At 43.5% G+C, this 26,825-nt stretch overlaps 1 protein-coding gene across 8 annotated transcripts in view; it reads left to right on the top strand.

Annotated features, from left to right (window-relative positions):
• fbrsl1 (fibrosin-like 1) overlaps window positions 1-26,825 on the top strand; it is a 254,770-nt gene that overhangs the window by 195,762 nt on the left and 32,183 nt on the right. For all 8 annotated transcript variants that reach the window (XM_016673819.1, XM_016673818.1, XM_016673817.1 and 5 more), the window contains one exon: window positions 12,178-12,226. In XM_016673819.1, coding sequence (XP_016529305.1) covers window positions 12,178-12,226 — 49 coding nt within the window. The remainder of the gene's footprint in view (window positions 1-12,177; window positions 12,227-26,825) is intronic.

Genomic DNA, 26,825 nt, shown 5'->3' with positions numbered 1-26,825 from the left:
AAAGTTACAAATTGCAGCTTTAATGGAGGGCTGGTTTACCAAACGAAATGGTCAGTAGCAGCTATATTTGTCTGATAAAATCTGTCTACAGAAACAGTCTCTCCCCACTCCTCCCCTACATTCTTCAGCCACCACCTCCAGCTCTCTTCTGCTTTTATAATGACAGCTGTGCAGCAAAGGCACATGTAAAGGTGACTGCATGGGTATTCGGTGTCCTGGCCAACCCTGCAGTAAGTCTTCCTCTCCCCCACCCCCCTGAGGGAGAAGCTTGGGTTTCAGCTGCTAGAAACCTGAGGCTTGATGTCCGCATCAAAAGTAAATTCCACTTAACGTGCCACATCCTTTTCCACAGTGGCCCGGGGGCTTCAGAAGCCACAAACACCTTTATATAGTGCATGCCATGTTTGCCTTGAAGTAGGACGGAGGTGTGAGAGCAACCGGATGCTGGGCAACGGGTGCCAGTCTACTCCACCCCCCTTCCAGGTTTCCACTCCACCACTTGCCATCTTGCCTTGTGGCTTAGTAGAGAAAGTGGTTGTCTTTATCCTCGGGGCGTTGTTGGTTTTTACAGGTGATGGAGGTGCTCAGTATCTTGTAAAGTATTTATACAACTTGTACTTTTTCACACTTGGTCATGTTACAACTAGGGAACCACTGGTTCACTTTCGATACTGATTCAGATATCTATGGTTTAGTACTGGCTGATACCGATACAGAAAAACAGCTCAGATTTGACTTAAAACGCTTCTTTTTTAAACATAGACATAAATGTACTGAATAGCAGATTTATTTGATGACTCTGCACAAGTACAAAACACTTGAAATGAAAACAACACAACTATAACTTATTCAGTCAGTGCAACTAGGAGTTCAACAGCCAATGTTAAACAAATAATAAAGAAACTGAAACTGATTAAAAAGATACAACAAACCTTTTTCGAATGGTTCAGAAAGTGAAATTAGGAATTATCAATGTAATGCAAAATAAATAATAAAGTGAGATGTCACTCAGAGCACAACACATAGAATTAGACTAAATAGATTTGCCTTTATGGATAGGGCACATTGTTACGATACCCTATGTATAATTTCCCAGAATGCTCTGTGTTTAGTTGTATTCATTTCATTCTCCCTACATTGCTTGTGGCAAACTGCAAACTGAAATTTGCATTGCTATCTTCAACAACGACCTCTCCTACATAAAGGCCAGATTTGTGGAGACTAGTAGTTGTTTTTTTTTTCTAGAGTCGTGGATCTCTGCAGCTCCTCCAGAGTTACTATTGACCTCTTGTCTGATTCTTTTATTCATGTTCTGCCTGTCCGCCATGTTTCGGTAACCTTGTGAAACCATGCGTCATCCTCTTTCTGCTCTTAGATTGTTGAACCTCTAAAGCATTGGACATTGTTTTGCTTCATCCTTGACCATTGGTCTTCATGACGCTGAAGCTAAATTAATATTAAGATTAAACTACACACAGATGGACAATATTTACTAATTAAAGACGCTTGAAGGTAGTGAGTTTGATTTTATTTACAGGTGTCAGAGTTGGGGGGTGAACACAAATCCCAAACCTTTCATAAAAATCCCAGTAAAATCCATTTATGTTTGTGGTTGTAGTGCAAAAAAAAAAAATGTGCGGCATTATTCTGTTATCTGTTCACCCTGAAGCCTCCACCACCTGGTGCCAATCATTTGAGAGCTCTACATTTAGCCAAACCTGAATCCGAGGGTTCACAGACACGTAGTGGGCTCATCGTGTGCAGACTCTGAATTTGTGGGATGCAGAATCCCACCGGGGATATGGAGGCTGGTAAAAGCTTGGATCCCTTTCCCTAGCCTAGAGTCGGCATCAGGCTCCCACCGGTATTAGAACAATATTTATTTGTGTTGGAGGGGAGGTGATTCATTTTACTCAAAAATCACTGGCATAGCATGGGTGAGAGCTGCCTCTCGCTGCGCATTTTTTCCTCTCATTAAAGGTGTCCGCGCCCAGAGGAGCGAGCCAATGCCTGCCGCAAATTTCCGTGTAGTGCCAGCTCCGGCTTTTCTTCTCTTTGTGAGCTGTCTTTCCCCCTGCAGAACAAACTCACCATGTGTGGGTTGAGGCAAGGGAAAGGGTCACCGCTTTTTCTCTTCTGTTTTTTTTCTTTTTTTTTATCGCTGCATTATTTAAAATCATACTGAGTTTGTTTTTTTTCTTTTTCTTTTTTTTCCCCTCTTAGCAAATTCATCCAAGTCAAAAGCAAAGTGTAATCTTGAGAGAAGAGAAGAAAGGAAGAATGTAAGTTGTGTAGCCCGAGGTGGGCGATGATTCACCTAGACATTGTTCAGATGGACTGGGAAAAAAACCCTAAAAAAACAAGTTCAATGGGAGATTTTATTGAGCAGTGCTTAAAGCCACCTTTCTCTTAACAAGCTGCAGTGAGAGGTGGTTTGCCTACCAAGCTCGCCTGCAGCTCTCTGCAGGGTGATTATGTCACAGCGGGCCAGTCAGAATGATGTGTATCTCTCTGTTACAAGGCGGCTCAAATGCAGCAAAGGCTCTGACTAGGAATATTATTATTATCTCCTCCAGGATCCTCCACTCGGCATCAACACTGGTGCATTGTGAGAGCTCTGGGGGGAAGCTGTTTTTGAAATAATCCGCCTGTCTACTCTCCTGTTTCTCAGACAATAATGTTCACACAAAGGCGTTTTTTTTTTGTTTTTTTCCCATTATTATTATTTCCCACCACCCACACGGACAATAGTGGAAAGGCTGTACGACAAAGCGATAATCTAGATGCGCAGAGAGTGAGCTTTTTGTGTCCCGCCGCCCGCTATCTTGCCTTCTCATGGCAGCCCAAGGGGAACGTTTTGGTTGTGGCTCCTGACCAACCAATCAGGGAGTGGTGAGCCGTGTCTTTACAGGGCTATCTGCCATCTCTGCTGGCGTGAAGCCTGGCGAGCCAGAGGAGGCCGGCGGTGCTCCGATCTATATCAGGGCCACGGTGTAATGACGAGCAGCCTCCTGATACCGCAGAGATTATCCCAGCTTCTTATCGCTGCTGGCATACATTTTGACATTAGAAAGACAAGAAGACCACTCCGCCCACTCTCACACTCGCTGTATAGCTCAGAGAGTGGACTTTAAATCTGTGAGTTTATAAATCACCAAAATACGTTAAAAGACCTGTTGTTGTTGCTATTGTCAGCCTTCCAGACCAGTCAGGTCTTCTGGTTCTGGTTCTGCTCTGCAACCCAAGAACCAGAACCAAACATGGAGAAGCAGCATTCAGCTTCTATGCTCTACAAATCTGGAACAAACTTCCAGAAAGCTGCTAAACAGCTGAAACACTGAGTTCCTTCAAAGCAAGGCTGAAAACCCACCTGTTTAGAGCTCCCTTTGGTTAGTAGTAAGTGGGACATTGATGAGCATCGATGTGCATTGATCGACTTGATGATTATGATGGTGGCATTGACAAAATGAAACCTTACCAAGTATTTTTGGCCCAGTTTCTTAAAATAAGATGAAACTAACTGGAAAGTAACTTTTCAGGATACAGACGCTTGTTTCAAGTTGATATTGAACATAAAGTACTATTTCTACTGGGAAAAATGTATTGTTAAAATTAAGTGGAACTCATACCTTATCATAATTTCTAAGGTATTTTTGACTTAAAATAAGGTCCTATATTTCACTGAAGTTGCTTGCAAGTTACTGTTGTCTTATTTCAAGTGCACTAAGGTTTTTGCACTAGAACCTAGACCAAAAATACTTCGGAAGTCTTTGTGTTTTTCCAGAATATGATGTAAACTACTTTGAACTGTCTTGTTGCTGAAATGGGCCGCACAATTAAACTTGACTTTCTTCTCTGAAGAGTCCCGGTTCATTTCCTGCTTTGGTTTTCCCTCCATCTTCCATTTGTCCACCCTGGACTTTCTACCCCTCTGGAGCCTGGCGTGCTTTTTAAACCACCGAGCTCCAAATCTAAGCGTTTCGTTAATTGAGTTAAATGGATGGTGGTGGTTGAGATGATTTGTCTGTCGGCTTTTATTGCCGCAATTTAGGCTGTGCCTCATTGCGTTATGCCACCTAATGAGAGCCCTCACCAGATGTTTTGTCTCCTCTGGTATTAACATCCACATGTTCACTTAGGCGGAGATAGCGTCGATGCGCTGGCGCTAATTTCCTCCAATTTGTAGCTGTTAATCGAATAAAGGCACTTTCACAAATGGAATTCCTGTACTTTTCATATTCCGTATCTATTATTCATGGAGTTCCTGTCAGTCTGTTGGGCTGATACCGTGATTTGTTGCCTCGTCGGTCCCTGCGCCCCATCTCTATATTTCACTCTTGGCCCCCTCGCAGGGAGTTCGAACAGATTTGGAGCCCCTCTAGTGAAATATGTCTCGTCCCTTTTCGTTCATTTCTCCTTATCTGGTTAGCGTTGGCTGCGGGCCTGCTGCGCCGTTGATTTGTGACTTTCTCTGTCTGCTGTGGTGAGAGACCTTAATGCAATGCGCGCCTCTGCCTTGCTCCCTACTGATGAAACGGGCTCCTGCATTCCCCTGATAGACTGCTAATTTGTATACTAAACTGACAGCCAGCAATGATAAGGGCTAGCAACTGCTTCACAGCCCAGGAGAGAGAAAGAGAGAGAGAGAGGGAGGCAGGGCGGAGTGACGGCACGGGGTGCAGCAAGCAAGATCGAGGGTAATATTTTACACAAAGCTCATGCCCCCGTGCACTTCCATCGGTATTCATTTCCTTGCGTCTGTTGCTAGGGCGAGCGGGGACAGGAGTTTCCAGCCCTGGTGCTCTGCCATACACATGCAGGCGTTTATGTGTGCCTATAAAAATGGCACTTGGGGCTAAGTACAAAGTGGTTTGTGTGTGTGTGTTTTTTTTGCAAGCATGCGAGGGGAGGCCACTTCATTCTACTTGGTCACCATGGAATTCATTATCATCTTAATGATGCTCCAGTCGAGGCTTGTATCTGTCGGTTGACAGTTGCGTGGGATGCTACCTCTCTCTCTCTCTCTCTCTCTTCCTCTGTCGTCTCAGCGCATCTCGCCGTGCTTGCCGGGGTTCCGCATTATTACCGGCTCACACCTGTTCTGACAAGCCGGCATCTCTCTCTCTCTCTCTCTGTCGTCTCGGCGCATCTCGCCGTGCTTGCCGGGGTTCCGCATTATTACCGGCTCACACCTGTTCTGACAAGCCGGCAGCGGTGGATGTGTAGAGGAGCGGAGGGTGGGAATTGAAGGCAAGGTAGATGGCGTCTGCTCCCATGGAAGGCACTACTGCGGCTCATAATAAACGACCGCTCGGGAGGTCATTAAGTTTCTGGAACGGTGTGAGGACAAATGCTGGGGAGATAATTAATTTGGTGTCTCCTGTTGTAGCCTGGGAGCTGTAGTCCCACTGTGCATGGCTAATGCAGCATTTATTGCAAAAGTGGCTTCAGCAGATGTCTGGGGGAAGAAATGGTTGGGGATGCAGAGCGGTCTTGCGGTCATGCTGTTGTGCCACGACAACAAAAACAATTTTCATTTTTAAAAGTTGCACGCACTTGTGTTTTATAAAGTGAATCAACTTTGCTGGCCTGGTGTTCCAGGCAACTCTGCCTCACCTTTGAGCTACACCACTGTGAGCTCGGGTGGCAAAAGCGGCTTCAGGAGACGCTCAATGGAAGTTGGCGGAGAGGGCAATGAAGGAGGAAGCTGACAGTGATGAAACGCCAGGCAGGGAGGCAAATTAACACTGTGTAGGTTGGAGTGTGTGCGTGCACAGACGTGTGTGTTGGTAAGGAAAGGGATGGACAGACAGGTTCAACCTGGGTAATTGAGCGCCTGATTGGCCGTGCTAGGAAATGTGCCCTATGGCCCATTTGGCTCCTTTCATTTTCCCTCTCATTTTCTTCTGGCCTGCCGTCTGCTGAATCCTTTTGTGCCGTGTCACGGCGCAGCAATATAAATACAAACATGGTTGTGTGTACATAGAGGCCTGTCAGGCATCTTCGCTTCCAACGAGATTTTTGCTTATCTCGTCTACAGGAGCTGGGCTGGGCGCAGAGGCAGGAATAACAGTGTGCTGTTTTTTTTTTTTTCCTTTTTTTTCTTCTATGAGTTGCCTTCTTTTGTTCTGCACATCAAATTTGTTTCAGGAATTGTTCTGTAAGAGCTGATATTTCTATAAGAATAGGGTCATCTTCAAAACTTTTTGGTTCCCAACTAGCCTGTATCTGGTGCTTTCCAAAGTATTCACACCTGCCTGAGCTACATAATAGACCATATAGTGAAACCCCTCTACTCCCAAAATTCTACATTACAACTTTTTTTAGAAGGAGTCGGCGTGTGGTGTGCTGAAACGGTAAATAATAGAGCCACCTGTTTAGCGCGATGGAGAGCGTGACTGAAAAGCGCTGGAATCGTCAAGTGGAAGAAACACCGACTGCCTTCGGGAGTTACCTAATTGGCGAATAGAGTCCATCTGTGTGTAATGTAATCTCAGTGTAAATCCAACAGTTCTGCGAAGGCCCCAGAGGTTCGTCATGAAGCAAACAGCATCATGAAGAACAGGGAACACGGTAAACAGGCCAGAGGTTAAGTTATAAAACATTGTCCCAACATCTCAGTTCAATCCATTAGCGACGACTGAGGCTTGTATAAACTCCGCAAGACTTCAGAAGTTGGTTTTTTTCCTCCCTCAGTTCTGCTTGTTCTCAACACATCATTCAGCTGAAACCAATTTTTTTATTTTTTTTATTTTTTTTTGGTACATCGTCTGACAAGTATTGTGTAATTGGTCAGAAATTGGAAGTGGGCCTGGTTAATGCAGCATAGGGGAGATGTTACTTCTTCCGCAATTTTTCCGTCATCATCCCAGGAGTTCGGCGCTCGACATAAACTTGGCCGGTGCGAGCCTTGTTCTTGTCCTTGCCACCTCGAGTAAACTAATGTCTTTGTTCTTGCAGAGTATGTACAGAGAGGCCTTTCATCATGTGTTCCCAAATTCTGGCGCTTGCAGTAGATTTTAGAAAGAAAAAAAAAGCCATGGAAAAAGAGGAAAGTAACAAGACGTTCTGTTTGCAGCTGGCGACACGGCAAACATGCGGAAGAAAGAGCTCTAGTAAAAAAAAGTAAATAAAACATTGACCAAAATGTAACTTTTTGACCTACGTCCAGCATGTTGTGAGTGAACATATCATCCACATAAAGGTGACAGAAATATGATGGACTGAGTTAAATTAAGATGAAAATTAAAAACATATCCTGTCGTACGAATACTTTTCTCAGGCACTTTCAATGTGATTAACACCAAACACCTCAGACCTTGTCCAGCAGCTTTCTGTCTGATACGAAACCCTCCAAATGAGTCACGACTAAATAGCAATTACAGTCTTCACAGACATGAGGCCGCAACAAAGCCTGCCGACAGGTTTGTTGTTTTCACGCCGCAGCTGTCGTGATTAAGCCGCCCCAAGGTGTTTAGAAAGTGTACCATGCAAGAGCAAGGCTGTTCCTCCTTTACCCACAAACAGAGGAGGGCTGTATCAGGAATCTGCTTGTATTTGGTCTGGGGCTTACCTAATCTCTGACTGCAAGGTTTCTTACTGCTAGGAGATAATTTGCTCTGCTGTGTGGAATGCGGGGCATTAAATAGAGCTCCCAGATCAAAGGTAAGACTGAAAGCCTGAGGATCATTTGATATAAAGCAGGGAGGGGCTGATGTGTGCTGGGTTATGGGATGTGAAGGGAGGGGCGGGGGGAGAAACTGGTCTCTCAGCAGTCTTTACTAAATGAGGTTAATTGAGTCTGGGGTAATTGCTGACCTTCGTGTCTGAGTGAAATCACATCCTTAACTGATCAATGCTTTTCATAAATTTTATGCCTCAAGGTCATTCGGCTGATTACGCCGCCCTCCCTCCTCGGCTGCATTGCCTTGCTCCGGTGGCCTATTGTGCAGAAATGAAGCGTGGAGGCGTTTTGCCATTAAAAGAACGCTATTAAGGTTGTCTCCGATATTTCTAAATTAATTAGCCGGCCGTGTTGTTAAGTAAAAGCAACGCGGACATGGAGACTTTTCTCTCCGCTCTTCCACTCCCTCCCTCCCTTTGTCTGGGGCCTCGCCATGCGCGCCTTGCTCACCGCCTCCCCCGCTCTCCCTCGGCGGCCGCGCCGTTGTCTGGAGGATTTATGGAGTGAATAAGTCATCTGTGTTCAGGGGGGGGGGGGGGGGGAGTTGTGGACTTCTGGACTTCTTAAAACAAACAGCAGCCGTAATTTGTAATTTGGCATTCCCTAAATCTGGGGAATTATCGTCCAGCATGTGGCGCTTTAGGGATTTAGCGCTGTAATGGTGGGTTTTACTGGCCAAGCTCTCTCCTTAACTCTTTTCTCTTTCTTTTTTTTCCCTCCCTCTCTCCCGTGTTCTTTTTTACGCCTGCCGAGGAAACGGGAGGATTTCACAGCTGCTGGGAGCTGAGCTCCGGCTGGGCCCCGTGACCTGCTTCTTTCTTCCCTCGCTCCCCTCTTCGTCCCCCTAGCCTCGCTCCGTTTTTCTCCCTCCATCCAGCAGTCTCTTTCCTCGGGGAGCTCTTGTGTGGCTCAGAGGAAGCTGAATCATAAAGCATAGCTAATGAATAGAATAGAGAAGGAAAGCGGAGGCCAGCTGACGGCCCTCCAGAGAGGGGGCCAGGCCCCCGAAGCCCCAGGCTCAAATAGCAGACGGCCCTCGCAAAGGTCAAGCTTCCTGCAGCCCGCTCCGAGGGCTTTTTGGCTTCTTAGGCAATGTGGCTTAAATTCCCTCCCCTCCCACCGCCACCCTTTAGTTTTGTTTAATGGTTAAATTTCCCCGCTTCCTTTTGAAAACCGTGCCCTTTGCTCCTCCGTTTCGTCGTCTTTCTGCCTCTCTCCAAAAGCGTTTCCTGTCCGTCTCATCTTTCTCTCGGTCGGTAATGGCAGCCGGGGTCGCCTCAGCAGAGAGAGTGTGAAGAATTTGTTACACATGACCTCCTCGCACCGCGACCGCAGGCGGCTCGGTTAGCCGGCAGCGCGGCCCCGAGAGAACCAGAGAGAGAGAGAGAGAGAAACCAGTAAACTTGACCAACAGCAGCGCGCAGGAGGAAGCTGGAACAAAAAAACAAGCACCAGTAGAAACAAGAGCTCTGCTGCGACATGCCATTTTTTCAGCATCGCCTTTACAAGCCAGCCTTGTAATTGTGGATTGTGTGATTGACTCATGCAGACTTGGCAGGTGCAAAACGCAGCATTAAACTCTTCAATGTTGTTTCGCTGTTACTTGGGATTTAGGTACAATTTAAAAAGAGCTTCTGTTCATTACGGGGCTGGAATGGGAAGGAGGAGATGTACCAAACAGCGCGTCGGTTCGCGGGAACACACTTAGTCTGTGTCGCACTCCAGATAACCGCTTTGGTCACAACTGTTTTTAGCCGTTACACATAGTCACAGCCTCACCTGGCTTGTTTTGTTTTTTATTTTATTTTATTTTTTTCTACTTTCATGACCCCGTGTCACTCTGAGCACGACCCTGAGCCTCCTTCCGTGTCCATTTGACAAGCTTCATTTCACTCTGAGCCCATATTTTTCTTTCAGGGCCTGCAGGGCCTTGATTCAAGGCTGAGGTTGTGCTGTTTTCTGTGCCGAGGGTTGGTACTGGAGCGTTTAATGTCATCCAGAGCCAACAAAGAGTCCGTGCTGGTGCCTGGCCACTCTGGTTTTGGGAGATTGAAAGAGGGCAGTGCGCAGCTAGTCTTTCTCTCCTCCAGAGCCAGGTCACTTTGTCTGCTGCAGGAGGAAACGGAAGAGATTTCAGCAGAGAGTTTGTCCTTTTGTTCCACTTGTGGAGACCAAAGAAATGTTTTTAGTCTTCAGAGTTCCTACGCAGTCTCAAGGTCCGACATATGATTCATGTGTTTTCAAAATGTAGGCATTCAAAAATATTTGTGTTTGAAGACCTTCATCCATTCCCAGTTGCATAAATTATTCAATTTATCAATTAGTCTATTTGTTCCATGTTTCTGTCTACCCATCTGTCTTTTTATTTATTTCTCTCTGCCTGTCTTTCTCTCCTTCTGTCTTTCTGTCTCTTTATTTTTTCTACATTTCTTTCTTTGTGTCCCTTTCTTTTTTTTCTTTCTTTCCTTGTCTTTCATTTTTCTTCCTCTTTCTATCTTTCTCTATTTCTGTCTTGCAATATTTATTTCTATATTTCTGTCTGTGTCTTCCTTCCTGTTTGTTTTCTTTTCTTTTTTTCTTTCTTTCCGCTGCATTTGAAATAAACCTAAAAGCAATTTATTAAGGTGCGTGCGTGTGTAATGCTCAACTTGAGAAACTAAATATGCTGGACTCTGAGAGCCACACTGCTGGATGGGACGCATTAAAAAGAAACGAAAGGAAAGAAAAAAATGCCAAGCCTGATTGAAAACATAAGATAATGTCATTGTATTATAAAATGATAAATGAAATGTCCTGACACATCCAGACGCATCTAAAAAAAAAAGAAGAGGCCGTAATCGATTCAGCTTAAGGCGTTTTCACAAAAATAAAATAATTTTGTCAATTTGTCCAGTCACCCAATATTTTCTGGTCTCTCTCTCAACTCACTGATGTGTGTGTCCATCTGTTCATTCATCACTTTTAAACATTAGTCTATCAATGGGCGTATTGAACCGCCCATAAATGTGAAAACTTTCAGGAGTCTTGAATATTTGCTGCACAACATTTGCAGACATGTTGCTACTGCTGCTCCTCCTGCGGTAGCTAGCATCTGTCCACTCAGCAAGCAGCTAAAAACAAAACACTCAGCTAAAGAGTTTTGTGCAGTAATCATTGAGTGTTTATATCGAAAATCTTGTTCAGTCCATTACTTGTCTGCAATCTCTGCTGAGCTTCAACCAAGTGACTCACAACGTCTCCTCGTGGAATATATGCCGCAGAACTCGACAGAAAAATGTTTCTTTGTAGTCATCAGCGGATCCTCTCCCCTTTAATGCTTTCCCGTTTCTGATTCGACTGTCGAGTTCCTCGGCGGAGGCTTCCCCTGAGCTTTCATATCTCTGTTTTTATGCCCTGTTAATAAAGCAAGTTCATAAGAGAATCAACTCTCTACTCGAGGTCTGTTGTGGTTTGTGAGAGAAGAGACATCCAAACATTGTAGGAAGGGGGGAGAAAAAAAAAAGAAAGGAAAGGAAAAAAAGTCAAATCGCAGTAAAAGTCGGAATCCGAAGGTCTTGGAAAGAAGAGGATGTCCTCAAAACACTTGTGAAGAACTAACAGGGATGCCAAGGACAGCCATCTGTGTTTACAGAATCAACCGCTTTCTCTCTATGTCTCCCTTGTACGCTCTCAAGATTTGCTGTTCATTCTTTACATATGCTCCCTTTGTGCAGCATGAAATACACGCGTGGCAGCTAAGGACACTCGGGGGCCCTCTGGGTGGAACATATGCCGGGCTCCTGCGGATTTTTTAACGAGTCAGACGAAAGGAGCTGAAGCGAAGGGAAACGATCGCCTGGAAAACACAGGAGCGGATTCTCAGGGGCGAAATCTTCCGTTCACACAAGTTGCGTTGCAGTGTTTTTGATTTTAGTCGCCAAACTTCATGCGATTCTCTCCGTCAAATCGTCCTCAGCTTCCCTCATATTGACCTCCACCAACGTCAGGCCTACTGCTTGCCGACTACAATGTCACACCACCATGAGAGATCCGTTGTTGAAATGAAATTAGATGAATTAGAAATAGAAGTGCATAGTGTTGATTGGTGGAAAACTGTCACTGATTTCCTAGCAGCAGCATTTTTTTTCCCTCCCCTCCAAGTCTTTGTCCTCTGATGCTGCATTGCCAAGCCGACTGCCTTCCTGTGTCCTTGACAGTGTTTCTTGTGCGGGGGGTTTTCAGGTGGCCCAACACTGCCACCTAATGTTACCTCATCAGGGGAAAGTCAGGCTCCAGAAGCAGCTTCCTGTCCTTGTTCGATTGGGCGACTGCTGCTGATTGATTCTGTGACGGCGTCACCTGCAGATAAATAAATCAGCTCCTGCAGTTGTGGTTCTGGAACAGAAATGCCAGGAGCACGAATGATGATTTTAATTAGTTTCTCTTCAGATTCACGTGATCTCTGAATTTCATGTTTCTTTTTTCTTTTTTTTTTCTTTCCTTTTCCCCTCCAGGTATCTGATGTAGGATCAGAGAAGCTCTTTTCCCCTACCGCACCCAAAGGTAAGAGCCTCGTCCATTTTCTCCTCTGCTTTATTCATAAACGGAGCAAAATCTGTGGCCTTTTTTTTATTATTATATATTATTGCAAATGAGCCCATAGCTCTCTCTGGCTCTAAATCCTGCAGCTCCCATTCAGATTTAAATGTCGCCAGACATAAACAAGGTCTGGTGACTACATATGCATGCATTTTTTTTTCTCTCTCTCCTCCGGGTGCACAGTGGTGTTTCTTGGACGACCCCGCCAAAGGCTTAGCCCTCCTACATATTGGTTCATTAGAGAGGATTTAGAGCCTCCCTGCCACATGCTCCCACAAATGGGTACTTCCCCTCAGGCATTACAAGCTCTCTGACAGCAGGCCTGGATCATAATTGATGCCAAAGGAAAGACAGAAAAAGAGCTTTGTCAGCCCCCAGACAACACGCGCTCTTGTCCACATTCACGTATGCACATATGTGAATTATTAGGCCCTTGTTTTTTTGCTTTTTTTTTTTTTTTGTACGCCGTGACCACTGGGGATTCTGCATGCTTTTTGTTTTGTGTGTGTGTTTGTGTGTATTCTGTGACGCACATCAACAGGTATTTCTGGCACATTAATATTTACTACATGCAGTGAAGCTCAGCTGGTCAAATCAGGGGGTGAAGGTGTCTGAGCTGCAGATGTTGGGTGTGGGGTTTGACGGGCGTAGCCGTGACAGATAGCAGCAGCATGGCGGCCGTGTCCCCTCTGGGCAAGAAGCAGGAAGGAGGCCCCATTAAGACAGGCTGAGGTTGGAATGAGATGGATCCACGTTCTGTGAGCCATACGGACAGACGAGGAAGGTTTCACAGGGAGACTCGACAAACACGTCGGCGTTCATCGACTTGGCTTCATTGTAGCTGCAGCTTTCTTCATCTGGTTTCTTTTATTTAGGAGGAAGCGTTTATGAAGAACCTGATTCTTTGTTGTTGTTTTTTGTATATCTACATCAGGGTGTCCAAGTCATTTTCAAAATCAAGGTTGTGAATTTTGTGAATTTTCTCAAAGGGTTGGTTGTGTCCGAATGTGATGATAAAACCCATTAACAGTTAACAAATAAAAGTGTCTGCTTCCCACGAATTGTTCTTAAAATTAAATAATATTGAACATCTTTTGACATTGTTCAGTTAATGTTTGATAGAAACATCCTGCTGCTGTCAGGTTTCTGGTTGGCTTATAGTGCAAGACCAGTGTTGTAGTCAGGCCTACTTTTTTTCCCACCACTGACCAGGTTTCTACATGTTCAGGTTTGGCCTTTAGGACGATTTGTTTCTGCCTGACTTTACCCCACTCTACCTCAGTACACAGCTAAAGGTCAGCTCAATGATAAGCATGCAGCTCACAGAACAGGAAGCAGTCAACTTTAATCTCTGCAACAGTCTCTTCTCGATATTTGATGAGCTTTCCTTAGTTTTTGGGAGGCTTTTCTTCTTCACCTCAGTCTGTTACTGTCACCGAGTTTTCGAGGGTTTTGAAAACCCTAAAATAGGGTGTCATAGTTATTAGAAATCCTGTCAATATTGAAAGTTTGACAAACGAAACTAAAAGGTTAATGTGAAAAGTAGTCTGGTGGTGGAGCTAGTTGTAGCCTTGTCATTTGTGGATAGATTGTTCACTGCAGTCCCTCTACTGAACACAAGGTGGCACTGATGAGGAAATAATACACCGACACAGCAGGAATAGCTGTAGAAGCAGAGACAACAGGAAGAACACACTTTACACAAAAATCTATGCTTCATAGATTTCGCAGCGGTTTTAATAAAACTACAATACGTCAACACACCTGAACACAGTTTTACCGCCACACTCCAGGTTGTCGCATTTTGCATTTCATTAAAGTTTCCACTCTTAAAAACTGTATTTAATCTTGAAATCTTTCAGAATAGTGAAAAGCTTGGCTTATTGCCATGGCTCAAGGCAGCCATGTTGGAGAGAAACCATGCATGCTAGCTGTGTGGCTCAGATGATCCATAACCAACATGAGATGTGAAACAAGCATTTCTAGTAACTTTTATGATATCTTACTAACAGCAAAAATTCCCCTGTGTTTGCCAGGTGAAGGAATGACTCTGTAGTCGGTGCTCCAGTGAGCGCAGGGCACAGGATTAAATCCAGACAATCCAATCAAAGTCCCTCCTGATTATCACACAGATCAACCAGATCCTATTTGGGTGATGTAGGTGAAGGGTTTAGAGGAAGAGGTTAGAGAAAGTGAGGTGGCAACAAAATCTTAAAAAAAAAAGAAGAACATGAAGGACAAAGTTATCACAGTTAAATTGGGATAACTTCCAGTCGGTTCTCATCTCACATTCCAGTCTTGTTTTCTGGAGCTGTAATAGATCCTGGGACACTGTTTGCTTGTGGCCAAAACGGGTTTTTCTGTGTGTGGACATTGTGTGTAATACAGGGAAGCCCACAGGCTGTTTTCCTCTGGTTTGCTGTTCAACACTGCATCTACAGTGTGTCCCATTAGCAGCTTGGGGCCCTGAGGGACTGCCAAAAAGGAAAAGGCTTCTTTCCTTTAATCACCAGGCCTGTGGAACTGCTGGCTGGTAGCGTCAACGACAGATGCAAACACACAGACACACTCTTAGCATAAACATATACGGTACATACTAGATTAATATACATACATAGAGCTGTGAAAATGCTTGTGTGATTCACTTGATAGGTGTTTGTTTTATTTTTATGTATTTTTTTTTTCTTTTTCAGTTGATGTCCTGATTGCCCACAATGGGCTTGTATGTGACTCTAATGATAAAGAAAAAAATGTTACATAAAAATTTAAACCAGTAGTGTTATTGATTATAAGACTTACTATTATAGGAATGTTAACCGTATTTATTGGTTATTTGGATTCGCATACAAAGACTTCAGCAAAACTAAATATCTGCTAAATTTAGTAGTAGTTTTCAAATGCCTGTTGTGCACACATTTTAAACTCATATTTAATGGTTAATTGGTCAGGCTATCTGCTCAGGTAGCCAGCCGTCAGTCGGTTGATCAACAGACATGCTACTTGTAGCATGCTAACAATATTTAGCTGGCTGTTTGGGAGAGCACTGCAGGTAGAGGAGGGAGTAGTGTTATTACTCAATTATCATACAGTCAAAACGAACCTTGGTCATGTTCACACTTTTTCTCGTATTTCATAAAAAGATGCTTAAAACGATGGAGGATTATGAAATATTTCACTGGGGTGTATTAGCTCCAAGTTCCTATTAAAATTCATGTTTTAAATTGTTTTTACTACAGGGTAAGATAATTAAAACTATTATAAACAGTACAGTTTTAAATAGAAAATGTACTATTAACTATTAATGATTTACTTGCAAAAAAAGAATGAAATTCAGTGTATTTAAATAATCTATTCTTGACACAATAATTGCATCTCCAAGTTTTTTTGATGCCCGTTTTGAAGTATCGCGTTAAGTGTTGGTGTAATATATGAAATTGGAAATAACTTACTGAATTTTGCAAAAATCGTTATTGCACTCGCATCAGGTGTTTTTTTGTTTTTTTTTTGTGGCTTTTCCAAAAAAGAGTTAATGCTCTAATGGGAGATAGAGACACGTTTGCCAAACATTTACCTCACATGACTGATCAGTCGAGTCTTTGGTGTCCTTTCTCTAACGTCTCTGACATGATAAAACATTTACAACTTTCCTGATAGCAACACATCCCTGAACATTTCTTTCCATTTTTCTGAGATGTATGGTCCATGCTAGCTTCCAAGCTCTACTTCCTGTTTATTACAGCCATGCGTAGCGTCAACATTTGACGAAATTGGGCTCGATTCACTCAACCATTAGACGAAAATAAAGCCAATATACTTTTTTCTCCATTTTTGTGACATTTGATCAAAATCCACACAACAGTTGAAAACAGGCTACTAGTTAATAGAGGTGCACTGATTGCAGTTTTCTGGCTGGTCGCCGATTACCGATCTTTGAAAAATCTTAACCTGATAATTCCCATTTTGGCCGATACTAATTTTTATGTCTGAAATGTTGCTCAATATAGCAAGAAAGTTGTTGAGTTGGCAGCAGAGAGTCACTATTATTAATTGTAAACGTGCAGACATTACTTGGTGTCTGCAACCACTGTCCTCTGTCAGAGCAAAAGAGGACAGTGGTTGATTCTTATTCCTTTCCCAAGCTAGATAAGACTGGTGGATAAGATCGGCTTCACATGTGAAAATGGGCCGGTCTCCCAAAATTAAGCAAATGGGCACCGATAAATCTGCACCGATAATCGGTGCACCCTTACTTAATAATCAACAACTCAGAGATATTAGTGTCTGTGGTTGCTGATGAAACGGGACTCCCTTGCTTTCTCTCTCTCATGTTTCATTTTTATCATCTCTCCACTGCTGCTCTTTTGACAACCTGATGATAGCACAGCGTAATAGTATCAGGAATGGCACTGTGCAATCCTCTGTGGACGCTTTTACCCAAGAGCTAGTGTGAGTTCAGTTGAGTGTCTGTGTGTTGGTGGTTACGGTGTAGGAAGGTGCATCAGAGGGCAAGCATTATCTAACAGTTATTGGTTTTTGTTTACTTCCTGTCTTAAACCTCCTGCAGATTATCGATTTACTGGAGGATGGCGTGTTTAAGTAAAGACGCTGCAAAGACTTTCACGCTTCACCGCGAGCTGCTGTTATTGAATCGAAGGTCAGAGTTTAGCGTTGTCACTTGCTCGAAGGCGAATAAAGAGCTAAAAGTAGCTGCCGAACATGCGCAGGGCTCCTTCACGGAGCGCAGATAAACACTTTTACATGACATTTCACAATGCCGGGTCTTTCCAAGTAGCAGGGAGTTATCACCCAGCTGTCAGCAGCTCGAAATATCTGAGAGGAACTCTTAGGAATCTGCGCTGATGATGTTGAATGTTGCATGGATGGGTCTTAAAACCGCCTTTCGCCAGGCTTCTTGTACTCTCTGAGCATCTATCGTCTTCGCCTGACGGGTAAGCCAACGCGGTGTGCTTCCCTACCAGAAATCCCAAGGCATCTTGGGATAGCAAAGGAGGGGTGGAGGGGTAAGATTGGTAGAAAACCCATTTCTGAAGTGGATTTGTGCCCTTGTAATCCTGATTAATTTTGACCCGTTGTGCTCATTTTAAACAGAGCATTACAGTAAGCGTGAACACAGCAAGCTCCGGGGCGAAACTAGGAGCTTAGCGGCTTTGGGAGGCTTAGCTGCAGATGGCATTTTAAGCCGGACTTAATAAATTGTTTCCATTAAACTTACCGGCCCACACATACTGGATTAGGCCAGTGGAACAAAAGAAAGAGGAGAGTGTGCAGAGTCGGAGGCAGAGGGAAAAGGGAGCGCACACATCTGCCGCCTTTCGCGTCTGACACCGTTAGTGTTTCTCGGAGGCCAGATAGGAGGTGAAGTCGAGGTTAGCGCGGCGTTGGGGGAAATCGCAGCTCTTAAAAAAACATGGCTTCAAAGTTCACTCGCTCAGGATCTTGTGGCTCATTTGGGGACGTCGAACAAATTAGCCTAATTGACATCGAAGTAAACAAACTGGGGGGTAAAAAAAAAAAGTGCATAAAACCATTTAGCTTGGCGGTGGATTTAGGGCTAATCCCCTAACTCTTGTTTATATGTAAACACATTACCAGCACTGTAGCTTAAGGATTTAGTATCTGCCCGAATAGTTTTTTTTTTTTTTTTCATTTTTATTATTATTTGGACCATTTCTTGCACAGATATCCAAATTATTTTGTGTCCAAATGATTTTTCTTTATGATTAAAACCCATCATCTCCTCCGCTCTCAGCCCGCCTCCACCGTACCTCCATCCCCCCATCGGTTCATGGCTCGCTCTCTAAGCTCTCATTATGTGCTACACAGTCTAGGGTCCCTGTGTCGAATCACTAATCAACCACCCTGTCTGTAGGCCTTTTCTCTCAATGGGCTCTGAGTGGCCTTTGTTCCACCGCCGCTGTTTGCCGCATGTCAATAAAAGGACCGGGGTCCCCTCCTCAGCTATTACTCCGACCGGGGCCGGCGGTGCGGGGGCCGCACTCGGCTGTGGGAAGCCCACGTTAAAACGAATCGCGCTATCGCCTGAGCAGCAGAGAAGGGAGGAAGGATGGTGATTGCCCAGGGTACGGTAAGGTCAGGGGTACAGGGAGGGGGGATTGAGGAGCAGCCCAGACGCATAACAGCAGACGGGGAGAACATGTTTGTATTCGGCTGAGCTGCTCTCCTCTGGCCGGGTCAGCATAATGTATCAGTAACCTCTGTGGCCAGCTCTGCCGCTCGTAGCCTCTCGCCTATTAAATAATGAATGTAGGCCGGCCCTCTGACCCACTAATCAGCTTCTCGACTCCGCTAAGTCGGGATCGAGTGCTGGTAGCCGGGAGAGGGCGGCTGGCTTTTAGGCACACTCTGTAGCTGGAGACTGGAAAAACATGCAGGGCTTCACGCAGCTTGATTAGCATCACAAAAACCTGATAAAAGTCAACTGAGTTTATGTTGGACAGAAACTAGTTTGTAAGACCAATACTTTGTTCAACTACCTTTCCACAAGGGTGCAGATTTCAACATATGATGTCGATGTATGATGGACATAATTTTGTTTTGAGAGATAAGCTATCAAACAAAGTGACACTGATTTGAGATTTTTGGCCAATGTATGATTTCAGGTCTTTTAGAGCTTTGACCTTCAAATACCGATTTTAGCGGCTCAATTTCCTGTTTGAAAATTATAATTCAGAAGAACAAAAATGTTTTTTCACCTGTCTACTTTAAAGACTCACTGTATACATTAAAGCAGATGCACCTTTCCGTTGAGTGCAAGAGAGTAGCTGTAAAACTGGGTTTTGCTCATTTGAAGCAAATTGATGTACTAAAATTAACTTTCTTTAGAGTCTTATAAATGAAATTAGTGTTGCTAGGTCTGTTTCACAAACTGTAAACATTAGTTCATGTTAGTCTTCGGTAGAAGATGCATCTTACCATGAATCTTAAGATTCCCAAAAGGCTGCCAACATTTGCATATTCAGAATGTTCCAAAAGCCTGACCTACCGATTCCGATTTTCACCTATACCGATTTGTTTTGCCTGAAAAGTCGTTCAGTTGGCACCAGTGGGGTGACTATTGTTAACACTGAACTTGTGGACGTTAGCAGTCAGTCGGTACTCTCTCACAGCGGAGCAAAATGGGGCAGCGGCTAATTTTCAGACCTTTGTGAAGGTAGAGCATATTGGTTTCTCGTAATCTCCCAAGATCAAGAAAATCTGGACAGATTTTTTTCTTTTGTGCGCCCCCTACTACAAATATTAACATCCTGTGGCAGGTGGCCCAAAAGTACAAAATAGCTAGGATCAAAATGACCGACACCTTTGGAAACTCTGTGTTGTAGTGAACAACCAACATTCCTCTGTAGAAAACGCAGCCTTCGTTCTTTCTCAGTGTTGCTGAAAATGACTAACCTGAAGTCCTTCGCCTCCACAACACACAGTCTTCTAGTTAGACCAATCGAGGAAATCAGTTTTATTTACCTTTAGAGTAAACTCATTCAGTTTCTGTCAGGAGAATTTCTCATCATTCTTTGATATTGAATGATAAGAATTAAAGAAACACTAAGTTAAAAGGATACAGAATTGCTGTAGAGGGCAAAAGGTTTGGTTAACTAAATATTCCGGAGGGATTCGGTGAACAAAAGCACAACTTCTTCTCCCTTAATCTTTAGGATATTAACTGTTCACAGCCACAAGACCGCTTGTGAGCGCAGGAATTTGTTTTTTTTGAAGAAAAAGCCCGATATCAAGCTCCCATTTATTGATAGCGCTAATGCTGTTTGTGCAGCCATCTCGTCGGAGAGATGAAAATAAATAGGGGGGAGCTCAGCTGAGATAAGACACGTGTTTAATTATTAATTGAGCCATTACTGACAGAGATTGGCTTTTTTGATTTAAAGCAGGAAGGTCCGCTTCAGGGACAGAAAAAGCAATTACAGGACTCCCAGCTCTTACTGCAGATGCCCATCGTTCAGCATGCGCAACAAAAGGAGAAGGAGAAGAAGAGCGAGACAAACGGCTCCAGCCCACATAAATTCTCTTCCGTCTTGTGACATTCTGATGTCCAATAAATAATTTCATTGTTCTTCAATATTTATAGCTTTTAAAATTAAATTGGTCTTGTCTTGTAGTATTTATGTAGTGTGGCAGACGGTTAAGGGGGATAAAGGCAGCCTGTGGCCTGGCATCCTAGAAAGAAAAAAAAACAAAAAACAGCCAACTACAGAGAATTGTTTTTTCTGAGATTCAGACGCTGATGTCGAGGCTTTTACACGCCGCTTGTTTTCAAAGGCTTGTTCGGCTTTTTGATGCGCCGCTATTATCTGGCTTGTAAAATCACTGCTGATATTTCACACTATTCCCCTGTGCCACTCCGCGGCTCCTTTAGTGCATTATTGTGTCCATTAGAAACATGCTTGGTATGTGCAAAGAGCCAAGGGTGCATCAAATATTAACTTACTCCCTTTAGAACATTTGTTCGCTGCTGATTGAGTTTCATTGTTGAAACCAGAGACCCGTTTGATGATCAATGCGTTCCTCTCCCCTCTTTCGCGGATGTTCGTCATTACGAGTCGGGACGCTCGGCTTCTGTCAGTCAGCGGAAGGGCTGGCAGCAGCAGTGGCTGAAAGCGGGAGTCTCGTCGAATGTGCTGCATGTCTGGTCCGGGGCTCATCGTGTGGCTGTGTAATCATTGACCGACTATGGATTCAGCTTTAGCCGTGAACAGAGAGCAATTACACGATGACTAGAGGCTGCGAGGGACTTTCAGAACAGATCGTCGGGGTCGCGACCAGCCTTTTGGAGGACGCATGAATGCGTTTACAGAGTGAATCAGATCTTGTTTTTGCTCACTTTTCAAGCACGTCCCTATGAATTAAGAGTTTGCGCTTTATCTTTTCCATTTTTGCCATTATTGTTTCTCGATTTGTTAGACTGATGCTTAGTAGAAACAAATGTTGATTTTGGTAAAGAATGGTCCAACATCGCCCTTTCTGGGACCTGATGCTGTAGCGTGTTCAATTTGATCACTCGGCTCGGCTGAATGTTTTGTTTTGTCAACGGTTTTCACTTCACAACTCTGAGACACTGTATACACAAATGTGCATCACTGCTACTGAATTTACTGCTTAGTGCTACTTACTCGAAGTGCTATTCAAATGTTGTAGGCCTCCCTAAGCCTACAGCAGGAAAATATTGTAATTGTATCTGTTGATTGTACCCTTAGGGAGTACAGATGAAAACTAGCCTTTATATCTAACTCTGGCATATTATGTGATTTGCATAGTCTCTTTTGAAATAAATAACCACGATGAGCCAATGGGAGGATGGCATATTCTCATGCCACACTGTGCAGTTGTTCTGTCTGCACTGATGAAGAACCACCTTATCAGATGAAAGTTGTTTAAATTAGTTACTGACTTATAATTAGGGGCCCGTCTCTGTAGCTTTAAGGAGTAATTTCCAGATGTTCAGTTGATCTTTAGATATGGAAACAAAAAATAAAAATTGTGACGTCACATTAAACGTTACATCTTGAAGCAGTTCAACGTTTTGAATGCGACGCCATCTATCATGCACTGCACGATAAATTTTACAAGCTCGCTTCATTTTCTCTAGTTTGGAAAAAAGAGAAAGCCCTCCTGCTAAAATCAACTGCCTTTATAAGTGCATAGCCCCTCAAGCATTACCAGCTGCTGTAGTTCATGAACCAGCTTGCATTATCATCTCGCTGCATAACAGGCATTTGGTGAAATAAAATCTAGGTCTGTGTTTTGTTTTGTGTTTTTTTTTCTTATGAGGGAAGAAAATAAAATAACGGCTAACACTGGAGAACAGCAGCTTTCACCACATCTTCTCTCTAATCTTAATCCTCTTCCTCCTCCAATGAAAACACAGCCAGCTACATTGTGGAAGGCTTTCTCATTGTTTACTTATGAGAATACACAACCGGCATCTTATCACTGCTGTCAGGCCTGAAATGTAAAGTGTGACGCCTGTGATCACTTGCAGGTTTTTCACGCTTTTAATCTTTTATTCCCAGCTTTAGTCTGTCTGCCAGCAAGACTGTTTTTCTTCCCCGCCCTGGATTTGTTTGAAGATCCCAGCTCCTTCCTCTGTGCGTTTTAAGCTCATTTATGTCGAGAGGTTCACAGCCAACGTTGTTTGCAGATGAAGCCACAACGCTCATTGACAAAGCCAGATGGTAGGTGATTGTAGCCAAACACAGTGCTTGGATAATGGACAAATGTTGGCTGGGGGACAGTCGTCAGCCTAGATGGATATTACAAGCGCGTTTGTAATGGATTGGACATTTAGGGAAGCAGTTTAGAGAGGCTTATAAAAGACTGAAAAGACGTCGCCAGGAACAGAGCGGGTATGAAATGCTTTGAATTCCATGACAGACGAGGACATCCAAACATCAGAAGAATGCGCCAGAGTTTCCGCGGCAGGAAGGAGACCAACTTTTGTAAACACGGTCCCAAAGAAAACAGATTCGTCAGACTCCCAGCTGAAGAGTACGGCATGCGTGATCATATCCTCCAGGTCATAGTTCAGTATTTCTCATCCCACTATATTACCGCAGGTTTGACAGATGAGCTGCTTTGAAAAGTTTTACTTTGGAGACCGGCTATCCGTCTTGAACACATGGTGAAAGGTGTAATCTGACACAATCCTAAGAAAGGGCTTGTGTTTGGTTAAGTGTTTCACCTGGAGTAAGCGCCATTAATCCTTCCAGTGCTCAGAACAAAGGGAATAATTCATCCAGACACAGAGGTCTGTGATTTTGGCCGTATCAGCGGCAGTTAGGAAACAGAACATGCACACTGTGGTCTTCTCCAATATTGAAGCGGTCATCTGTTTGGCTGTTGTTTTTGGCTACCAGCGAACTCCCTGCCCTGGGCCCTGGTGCTGGGGCCCCTAATGGCCTTTGACTGACTGTAATACCTCATTCAACAGAGCCCTGGCTCCAGCCTCTGCGGCTGCTAGGTTGAAGCTGCTGTGTTGAGGGGTGAGCAGCAGGACTGGGATTTCACTGCTGTTTGCTTTGGAACGAGATTGTTCCAATGTCACACAGCCCAGCGAGAGGAGAGAAGAAGAAAAAAAGTGTTCGGAGCACAAACAACAGTCTGAGGGCAGGGTAGGGTTGTTAAAAACTATTGTTGAAGTTTGCTTAAAACAGCTTGTTCTGACTGATCGAACAGTGAAATGTAATATTCAGAATGAATATTCAAATGTTTTACACTCATAAATGTAAAAGGTTTAGAATTTTAACGTGCACTAATCAGAAAGGTCTGTTTCTAATCTCCGTCTTTTTGAAAGCTTCAGCCTTACTATTCAGGCTTTTGTCTTAAACTTCAATAAAAGAAGATGTAAGGATGGAATTTAAATAGCTTTTTTCACCAAACCTTCCAGTCATGACTGGGCACTGATTATTTATATTAGAAGACAAGGCAGTATCTCACTGCGCTGTGAGAGAGCAGCTGCTTTTTAAAATAAAACATACAGATTATTGAGTTATCATTTTAAATCAGCTTTAGTGTCTAATGTCTAATACAAGTAGTTAGCTTGTATATGTCCTATATTAACGGCCACAAGCTTGTAAATATGTATGTATAAAGGACAAGCCTTGCTATATACAAACAAGCTACAGCAGTAGCTAAGCAATATCGCTAACTTATATTGTTAGGAAGCTTGTACAGTTAGCCTGCTAACTGTACAAGCTAATTTGTGTGGTTAGCTTTGATAGGTCCTATAAAGGCAATTTAAAAAATAACTATGCAAGCATAGTTAGCTTGTATTTGGCATACAACCTAACTTGTACATGTTGGCTTACGTGGTTAGTCAATGTTTTCCTATGCAATTTGACTCAATTCTCATCTCCATTCACATCTCTGTCCTGGATTTATCCCATTGAGGTGAATTTCAACCGGACCAATCAGCAAACAGAAGGAGGAGTTGTGAACGATGGCATTGATTTTCTGTGACGTTTAAGAATTGTAGTCTGTCTCTATAGGGTTGTACTTTGGTAATGGCAGCAGACGAAACCATTCAGTCCGTGTTGGACACACGTACTAATATCCATGTTGGAGCAAGAGGAATGTGTAAGACATTTTATTGCTGTCAAAGATAATGGTGACCTTACTCTCCATAGGGTTCTTTACAGTGCACGCAATTTCTGATGAGCTTCATTGAACTGTGACATTACATGCTTCACAAATGTTAGCAATTTGCTCAAATCAGATCCAGTTGTTTAAAACTTCAACAGAGTCCATGAAGTAACCGTTTCACAATAGCTGAGGGTCCAGACCGTCTAAGGCTGGTTTTTAACCAGGCTACGTTAGTTAGCAGCGCTAGCATTATAAAGCAGCAATGATGAATGTAGACCATTAAGTAGAGAACATGAATCCCTAAAGTAACTCTGAGATTTCCAAAGCGCTGCCAGCATTTCCTGCATGTTCCATCCTCTCTCTCGCTCTGAATGAAGCGCCTGTCTAAGAAAGTAAGGTTTCCTTTTAAATAGCTTCTTGCATCTCTGTGCTTGCTCTGACTTCATTTTGAGCATCTCACTTTTGCTAAAAATATATACATAACTTTCAGTTTCCCTTCTAAATTTTTTATTCACTTTCTTGATTTTTAAGTTAGTGCAACACTGTGACAAATTGCCACATTTTGAGATGAAGAAAAACAGAAATCAATGAGCAGCTATTGCTAGCGCTAATGATACATTTATTGACCCGTCAGCCGTAATGTCCGGGGCAAGTGCTAAAGTGCTCGGGGCATCTCATGTGCTGTATTAGCAGCACCCAATCCTGGCAGCAGGTGCCTGTGTAGCTCGGCTATAGCGGACATGTTTCTCAGGCGCGATGAGCCATCTGGGTCTTGCTACTGTATAGTGCTTAAAACCCTCTCTCTTTGTGACACTCCCAACACTTAGCTTCGAGCTGCTCGCTTTAATGTAAGAACTGGCTGCTAAAAGGAGGGAGGAGGCCGTAAAATCTCCATGGTTTCATGTGGTTCAGAGTCTCTCTCTCTCTTTTTTTTTCTCTCTCTCTTTTCGTGGAAACAGTCGAACACATTGGACTGATTTTAAATTCCTTCTAACTACTTGAGCATTGTCATCACCCCTTGCAGTCTGAAGTGTTTTGAGCTGTACAGAGAAATTGTGTTTACTTTACACTGTTTGATTTTTCTTTTGTGCCACCCAGGCTTGTTTGTCACTTTTATTTTGGAAGAGGGGGAGAGGAGGGTCTAGTCCCCGGTCTAGTCCGTTTCATCTTGCTAGCAATTTGTATCGTTAGAGTCCAATCTTGCTCAGTGTACACCCCCACACCTCCTCCGTCCTTACACACATACTCACATTCACACATTTCCCCAAACTGTCATGCAGCTTTCACACTCCAAACAAATCTTTTCTTCTCTTGCAGCGCTTGGAACGCGATAGTGAAATGTGGCAGCTCTGCAGATGTGAAGGCTGTTGTTAATGTCCCTTGTCCATCGTGCCTCAAGAAAACCAGACTCGGATTACCTCAGAGACCTCTGTGTGTGTGTGTGTGTGTGCGTGTGTGTGTGTGCGTGTGTGTGTGTGCGCGTGTGTGTGTGTGTGTGGTAGGAGCAGCCACACAGGTCAGGACTCAGGCCTTGTCTCCATTAGTTTATTTAACACAAATCTTTAGCCGGCCCTCTCCTTATTCCTCTGCAATCCTCCCACCCACGTCTGGGTCACTTTAGTTCTTTTTTCAGCCTCTCTCTCTCTCTCTCTCTGTCTCTTTCTCTCATTTAGAATGATGAATGAGTTTCAGTGAAGGACAGCACGTTTGCAAATCCGATACCTCCAGTTGTCACCCTTCCTGCGGCGCTGAGGTTAACTGCAGCTGGGAGACGAAAGGCGTTGGCGTGTTTTCTAAGTTCTGTTTTTCAAACTGCTTCAGCGCAGTCCTCTTAAGTGTGTCATCAGCTCTGAGATGTTAGTTTTCAACACCCCTCGCCCAGCCTTCCCCCAAATGAAAAGGAAAAAAAAGAAAAGAAAACACAGACTTTAGCGACATTTCCTAAAAAACTTCCCTTTCAAGTACGCCAAGCTCTGATGGCTGATGGGAGAAAAAAACAACAACTTGTAGTTCATAAATAATTTAGGCATGAAGGGGAAATGACTGTAGATCTGGTCTCGTCATCAACAGCTGCTGGAAGCCTAATTAAAGCCCAGAAGCGGCTCTGCAGCAGGATCCTTGTTTGCATTATTAGGTACATACTGCACTAATGTTTTCACTTTCTTACTGATATGTGAAACTTATATTGAAATCTCCTGAGACACAGAGGGACTCTAGCTTTTGAGCAGTAGTCTGCTGAGATGTTACAAATAATTTCAGTCACATGAACATTTATTTTCTATTGAAAGAACTTTATTATCCAGAAATAATCAAGTCTTAGGTTGAGGGCATGCTAGTTATGCATTTTTTTTTATTTTTGTTTTTGTTGCAATGTACTTACCTACTGTGATGAACTTTGGTTTTAAAATAGACACTGGATATTTTTGTGAAAGTA

Source organism: Poecilia formosa, unplaced genomic scaffold (assembly GCF_000485575.1).
Source record: "Poecilia formosa unplaced genomic scaffold, Poecilia_formosa-5.1.2 Scaffold82, whole genome shotgun sequence".
In the NCBI taxonomy this organism is placed as follows: domain Eukaryota; kingdom Metazoa; phylum Chordata; class Actinopteri; order Cyprinodontiformes; family Poeciliidae; genus Poecilia; species Poecilia formosa.
The sequence above is the reverse complement of the archived record's forward strand: the minus strand, read 5'-3'. Positions and strand labels throughout refer to the sequence as shown.